Raw genomic sequence first — 7,500 nt, 5'->3', positions numbered from 1 at the left:
CATGTGTACGGCTACTGCACGTCCTTTTATGGGGGAAAAAAACAACTTGCCGTGGACAAATATGGTTATCTATGGTGGAAATGACTTTATGCTGGTGTGACAGTGGGGTTTCAGTTTTAAAGTGCTGACGTCCTGGTTCTGGGGTTACACGCTCTTGCAAAACTCTCTCTGGGAGAGGATTACTGTCAGAACCTGGCCCCGGCAAAGCAGTGGAGAGGGCGTACAACACTCCAGGTTTTTCTAGGAAACGCCACCCTGGAATAAATCTGATATTATTCTTAGCTCGGTCTGATAGTCAGGGCATCGTTGCATGGAAGCAATAAAGAAAGACAGAGAGAGAGGGAGAGAGAGAGACAGGGAAACAAGGGAAAGAAAGGAGGACTGTTCTTAAGATTCTGCTCGAGGGCACTTCAGTGTCATCAGTGGCAGAAAAGGATGCAGGGCATAATTAGCAGGGGGCTCGTCCAAAACAAAGCCAGGTCTCTTTCCACTGGTGCGTGTGTGTGTGTGTGTGTGTGCGTGCGTGTATGTGTGTGTGTCTCTGTATGCGCGCGTGTGTGTGTGTGTGTGTATGTGTGTGTGTGTGTGTGTCTCTGTATGCGTGTGTGTGTGTCTCTGTATGCGCGTGTGTGTGTATGTGTGTGTGTGTGAGTGTGTGTCTCTGTATGCATGCGTGTGTGTGTGTGTGTGAGTGTGTGTCTCTGTATGCATGCGTGTGTGTGTGCGTGTGTGTGTGTGTCTCTGTGTGTGTGTGTATGTGTGCGTGTGTGTGTGTGTCTCTGTGTGTGTGTGTATGTGTGCGTGTGTGTGTGCCTTTCTCCAGAGGTTTCCAGCCTTTGCTCCGTAGCGTTTAACACTGATTCAGCGGATTACATCGTCGTGGTGACCAGTGCAGCCAATATTGGGGCAGCGCTGGCATCCAGCAGTGGGGGGGTGGGGTGCAGAGAAGCGCAGAGCCACCAGGGGCCGGCGCCAGCGAGGCGTGTGGGAATGCCAGGCCAGGCTCCCAGTAAACCATCACCACCGCGCATGACAGCCTCTCCCACCGGCCTCTCTCTCTCTCTCCTGCTCATCTCTCTCCCCCTTGTCTTGTCCTCCTCTCTCTTTCTTTCTCTCTCTGTCCGTCTGTCCCTACATCCTTCCCTCTCTCCACCGGTCCCGCCGCCCCTCCCTGTGCGTTTGAAGGCAGGCTGCGCGGTGTTGTGTTGCGCGGTGAGCGCGGCGGCGGCGGCTAGGTTAGCGTGCCGCTGGGAGCCTGAGTGAGTGGAGCAGGAGTGAGCGCGGCGGCGGCTAGGTTAGCGTGCCTCTTGGAGCCTGTGTGAGTGGAGCAGGAGTGAGCGCGGCGGCGGCTAGGTTAGGGTGCGCTGGGAGCCTGTGTGAGTGGAGCAGGAGTGAGCGCGGCGGCGGCTAGGTTAGCGTGCCGCTTGGAGCCTGTGTGAGTGGAGCAGGAGTGAGCGCGGTGGCGGCTAGGTTAGGGTGCGCTGGGAGCCTGTGTGAGTGGAGCAGGAGTGAGTGCGGTGGCGGCTAGGTTAGCGTGCCGCTGGGAGCCTGTGTGAGTGGAGCAGGAGTGAGCGCGGCGGCGGCTAGGTTAGCGTGCCGCTGGGAGCCTGTGTGAGTGGAGCAGGAGTGAGCGCGGCGGCGGCTAGGTTAGCGTGCCGCTTGGAGCCTGTGTGAGTGGAGCAGGATTGAGCGCGGTGGCGGCTAGGTTAGCGTGCCGCTGGGGGCCTGTGAGAGTGGAACAGGAGTGAGCGCGGCGGCGGCTAGGTTAGCGTGCCGCTGGGAGCCTGTGTGAGTGGCGCAGGGCTCAGGCTCAGCCCACTTCAAAGCTGCACTCTAATGGGGGAGAGAGAGCCAGACACAGAGCAGGCCTGGTGATGAGTACCGTCCCGCTCTGCTGACTGACAGAGAACCCACACTACCCCCCACCCGCTCACACACACACACACACACACCACCCGCTCGCACACACACACAGACACACACACACCACCCGCTCGCGCACACACACACACACACACACACCACCCATCACCCGCTCACACACACACACACACACACACACACACACACACCACCCCCCACCCGCTCGCACACACACACACTACCCCCACCCGCTCACACACACACACACACACACACACACTAACACTTACAGTACACACACACACACACACACCACCCCCCACCCGCTCGCACAAACACACTAAAACTTACAGTACACACACACACACACACACACACACACACTACCCCCCACCCGCTCGCGCGCACACACACCACCCGCTCGCACACACACACACACATACCACCCGCTCGCACACACACTTATAGTACAGACACACACACACACACACACACACACTACCCCCCACCCGCTTGCGCACACACACACACCACCCGCTCGCGCACACACACACACACACACACACACACACACACACACCACCCGCTCGCACACACACTTATAGTACACACACACACACACGCATGCACACACACTTATGCAGGCACTCAACATGCTCACACACCCCCCCTCAGCCCAGGACTACAGGGCAGAATAAATGCTATCGTATATCGCAGCCACTCGTTTCTTCCGCACACAGCGCACAGCCTTTATTGAAACCACGTTTCACAAGAAGTTTGTCTTTCTCTTTTTTTTTTTTCCTTCTGAGTGTTTAAGACATCTGAACAAATGCATGTTTTTACTCAAAGGCTCGTCTCTGCCTGGCTACAGAGGCGCTCTGCGCTGGTTGGGTGAGAGCTGCCGTGGCTGGAGGGGTGGGGGGGGGGGGGGGGGGATTGTGGCACGGGGGGGTGGGGGGGGTCAGCAAGGATGCTTTTACCAGCCAGGAATCAGGGACTGAGTGTTCCTGCTGGAGACACATATATAGGTGTACACACACACACACACACACATGCACACACACTCTCACACACACACACACACACACACACACACACACACACACACACATGCACACACACTCTCACACACACTGACACGTACACACACACACACACACACACACACACACATACGTTCACACACACTCACACTGACACACACACACAAGCACGCACATACACACACACACACACATGCACATGCACATACACACTCACACTCACACTCACACACACTCACTCACACACACACACACACACACACTCAGCCCCTTGGCCTGGGGACAGCTGAACTCTGAGCAGAGAGAGCAGGGCTGAGCAGAGACACAGAGGCTCGGTCCAGAGAAGCACATGAATACTAATGAGTGCGTTTATCTTATCATCACACAAAATCCCGCTTTGAGCACACCATCCCACCAGCCCCCACCCACCCGCACCCGCCCCCGCCCCTACCCCCACCCTACCCTACCCTACCCTACCCTCACCCTCACGCCCCCCCCCCAAAAAACAGGACAGAAAGCAAAGCCATTAGCATGGTCTGGAAATGATGTTTGCTAGCCAGGCTCAGACAGTGAGGTTTAAATTATGGCGATAAGATCTGGAGAAAAGAACAAATCAGAGAGATTTTCGCATCTGGCTCTGCGCTCCACCCCACCCCACCCCACCCCACCCCACCCCCCCCGACCCCGCCTCCCTCAGAACTCACTAAAGCCCCCGGCCCAAAGAATGTGATAACCTGTGTTTCCTGTGCTACTTATAACAGCCTGGACAGAATGTGATAACCTGCGCTTCCTGTGCACTGATAATAGCTCGGGGAGAGAGAGCACACACTCGCACGCACTCTACACAGACATACATACACACATGCACAGACACACACACACGCATACACAGTACATACATAAACACATAAATACACATATGCACAGACACAGACACATACACAGACACACATACACACATGCACAGACACACACACACAACAATATGTAACAAAGATAAACACATTCATAGAGAACAGTGCATCTAACCTCACACATCGAGTGAGAAATGCAGAGCTGGGTGACCGTACAGCAGTGGTGTGTTTAAGACTGAATGGGAGCAGAGTGTGGAGATGTTAGGGTGCGTACAGTAGTGTGGGGGGGGGTTAGCAGCAGTGTTTGGGCGAACGGGACGAGTAATTTCCAGCTGAAGACAGACTGGCTACCTGTCCCCCCCGCCCCCCCCTGCCCCCCCCCCCCCCGGCTGCACCTGGACAGAGCGGCAGGAAGGATCGGCCGCTAGGGCTAAGCGGCCCGCTAACGAGCGCACAAAGGCAGCCTCTGTGGGGGCCAGGCCTGCAGGTAAGCAGATAGCATCTCCCCCACGCCGACGCTCACCTGCACAGGAAATCACCCCGCCACTGCTACACACCGGGGGTCAGGGGGGGTCAAGGGTCAGGGGGTCAGGGGGTCAGGGGTATTCAACCGGAACGCCGCACCAGAGCGCCCCGGACTTTAAGTCCCGCGCTGAGCGAATCCGGGGCCACGGGCGCCGCCGCAACGCCCGCTCTCCTCCTCCTCCTCCTCCTCTTCCTCCTCCTCGGACCGGTGGTTCCGGGAAGCCCACGCGGTGAGGTCAGGTGACCGGACGCAGCCGCCCTCATAATCCCTCGGCGCGCTCGGGGTCCGTTTCCGTGACTCCCCGGAGCGAGTGAGCGGCGGAAGAGAGGAATAACTGGACTCTGAAGGCGCGGCGTGCGTTTCCTGTCCGAACTCGAACCCGAGCCTGAGACGGGGGGGGGGGGGGACTGGCGGTTCGGCCGTCCCGGGGGTGGGAAGGCAGGCAGGTGCCCCCGGGGGGGTCACGGGACCGAGCCCCCTGTCAGCGCTGCCAAAAAAAAGGCCTCTATTGTGGCAGGGATCACGTGACACCCCCCCGCCCCCCCCCCTCGTCCTGGATCCCGGCTGTGGCCTTTATACCTGAGCAGGTGATTTCAGGCTCTCTGGACTGGATCCATTACCTGCACCCCCCCCCCCACGCACTGCCCCGCCCCTCTGCGCTCAACCGTGGACTGAGGCCGCACGACCCCCCCCCCCCTTCATAGGGGTGATGGGAACAGGAAGTCCGAGCAGCCCCCAGGCCCAGCGACCTGCTGCCCCCCCCCAAACACACACACACAAGGTCTGCTTTGTGTCCTTGGCCACGCCCACATGGCAGAGCTGACCTGCGTGAATGACATCACGCATTCCACTCCACACTGATCAATATCAGCCCATTCTGCCTCACCTCCTTACCCATAATGGGGACACTGGATAGCGCCAGACAGGGCTGGGTGTGTGTGTGTGTGTGTGTGTGTGTGTGTGTGTGAGTGTGTGCATGTGTGTGTGAGAGAGAGAGAGAAACAGCACTGTGTAAGGTCGTTAGTAACTTTGTGTTACTTTGACTCTGCAGCACATAAAACTGATGAAGGAATAAAATGAGGTAAAAAGGTGAAGCGTGATGCGATTTTAGGGGCGGGGCATCTCTGTGATCACACGGTGACATCACCGCCCCGTTGTCGCTGACGCTCTCAACAGGAAGTGAGCCGCAGACCGCAGCGGGCCGCCGTGATCAACCCGCCCTTCGGAAAGGTAACACGAGGCGACGCACCAATAAGACGGGGCGCGTCCGACCAATCAAACGTAGGCTGACGAGCATCGCCCGTGACGACCTGAACTCAAACGCACGGAGGAGAAACCGCTTCCTGGTTCACAGCGGAGCCACACTGAGCTGGTCCAGGGGGAAAAACACACACCATCGCAAGTAACCTGCGTCCCACTGCTGACACAAACATCGCCACAACTTCCACCCTTCCAGTCAAAACCCCCCCCCAAATGTGACACGGGGTCTATGTGACGGTCAAACTTCAGCTTAATGTGACTGGAGGAAACCCCCAGCAGGAGAAATGAACTGCCCACAATGCACCAGCTTACAACTGACAATGACAATTACACACATAAACACATTACACTGCATTACTGGCATTTAGCAGAGGCTTGACTCCAGAGTAACTTACACAACTTTCAGCGAAAACACACATTACCCTGTCGTCGGTTTACTAGACCGAGAATTATGAGAGCGGCTTTTGGTTGGTTAGAAACTACAGCATAAGAATTTGTTGCTGAAGAACTCAGACAAATGACCACGCAAGGAGGACCCCAGTGGGGTGGTTCTATCAGAAAATGTAGTTTAATGCTATAAATTAAGCCAGTGAATACAGAAAACACTGTGGACCTGTACAAGCACATCACGGATCGATCGCACGCACACGCGCGCACACACACCTATACTAACACACTCACACATACACACACACACACTCACACACTCACACGCAGACACACTCACAATAGACTCACTCACAGACACACACACACACGCGCACATGCACACTCACACACTCGCTCACTAACACACTCACGCGCGTGCGCACACACACACGCTCACTAACACACACACGCGTGCACACACACAGCTGATGGAGAATAAAGCAGTAGGTCTCCTACCTGATCCCCCGTCGATGGACTGGCCCCGCCTCTCAGTTCCGAGCCGGGAGGAGGAGCCGGGCATGCTCACTGGCTCCGAGCGCACAGGCTGGATCCTGCAGCACAGACACGGACACGCCCCCCCATCAGCTCCACACCGAGGCTCAGCGTGTAGTTTAGGGACACTGCGTAGTTTAGGGTCTGCGTGTAGGTGTAGGGTCACTGTGTAGTTTAGGGTCTGTGTGTAGGTGTAGGGTCACTGCGTAGTTTATGGTCTGTGTGTAGGTGTAGGGTCACTGCGTAGTTTAGGGTCTGTGTGTAGGTGTAGGGTCACTGCGTAATTTAGGCTCAGCGCCTAGGTGTAGGGTCACTGCATAGTTTAGGGTCAGTGTGTAGGTGTAGGGTCACTGCGTAGTTTAGGGTCAGTGTGTAGGTGTAGGGTCACTGCGTAGTTTAGGGTCAGTGTATAGGTGTAGGGTCACTGCGTAGTTTAGGGTCTGCGTGTAGGTGCAGGGTCACTGCGTAGTTTAGGGTCAGTGTGTAGGTGTAGGGTCACTGCGTAGTTTAGGGTCAGTGTGCAGGTGTAGGGTCACTGCGTAGTTTAGGGTCAGTGTGTAGGTGTAGGGTCACTGCGTAGTTTAGGGTCAGTGCGCAGGTGTAGTGACAGGGCGTAGTTTAGGGTCAGTGTGTAGGTGCAGTGTCAGTGCGTAGCTGAGCTGTAGTGCGTAGTTTAGAGACAGTGCGTAGCTGCAGGGTCACAGTGCGTAGTTTAGAGTCAGTGCATAGGTGTAGTGTCAGGGCATAGTTTAGGGTCACTGTGGAGGTATAGTGTCAGTGCGTAGCTGTAGTGCGTAGTTCAGAGTCAGTGTGTAGCTGTAGTGCGTAGTTCAGAGTCAGTGCGTAGCTGTAGTGCGTAGTTCAGAGTCAGTGTGTAGCTGTAGTGCATAGTTCAGAGTCAGTGCGTAGCTGTAGTGCGTAGTTCAGAGTCAGTGCGTAGGAGCGGCGTCCGTGGCGGTGCGCACCGCAGGCTGTGAAGGTCCAGGGCCTCGGTGTCGAAGTCGAGCAGGGGCTGCTGGGAGTCGCTGGGCCC

General features: G+C 56.5%; 1 protein-coding gene across 6 annotated transcripts in view; it reads right to left on the bottom strand.

The window, feature by feature from the left end:
• The window catches only part of bcas3 (BCAS3 microtubule associated cell migration factor), a 158,284-nt gene that overhangs the window by 70,650 nt on the left and 80,134 nt on the right, over positions 1-7,500 (bottom strand). For all 6 annotated transcript variants that reach the window (XM_035385258.1, XM_035385260.1, XM_035385261.1 and 3 more), the window contains 2 exons: positions 7,433-7,500; positions 6,432-6,526 (listed from right to left, as the gene is read on the bottom strand). The exon at positions 7,433-7,500 is cut by the window's right edge and continues 129 nt beyond it. In XM_035385258.1, the coding sequence (XP_035241149.1) occupies positions 6,432-6,526; positions 7,433-7,500 (163 nt within the window). The remainder of the gene's footprint in view (positions 1-6,431; positions 6,527-7,432) is intronic.

The sequence above is a fragment of the Anguilla anguilla genome, chromosome 12 (genome assembly GCF_013347855.1).
Source record: "Anguilla anguilla isolate fAngAng1 chromosome 12, fAngAng1.pri, whole genome shotgun sequence".
Taxonomy (NCBI): Eukaryota; Metazoa; Chordata; class Actinopteri; order Anguilliformes; family Anguillidae; genus Anguilla; species Anguilla anguilla.
This window is presented reverse-complemented; position numbering and strand designations above follow the sequence as displayed.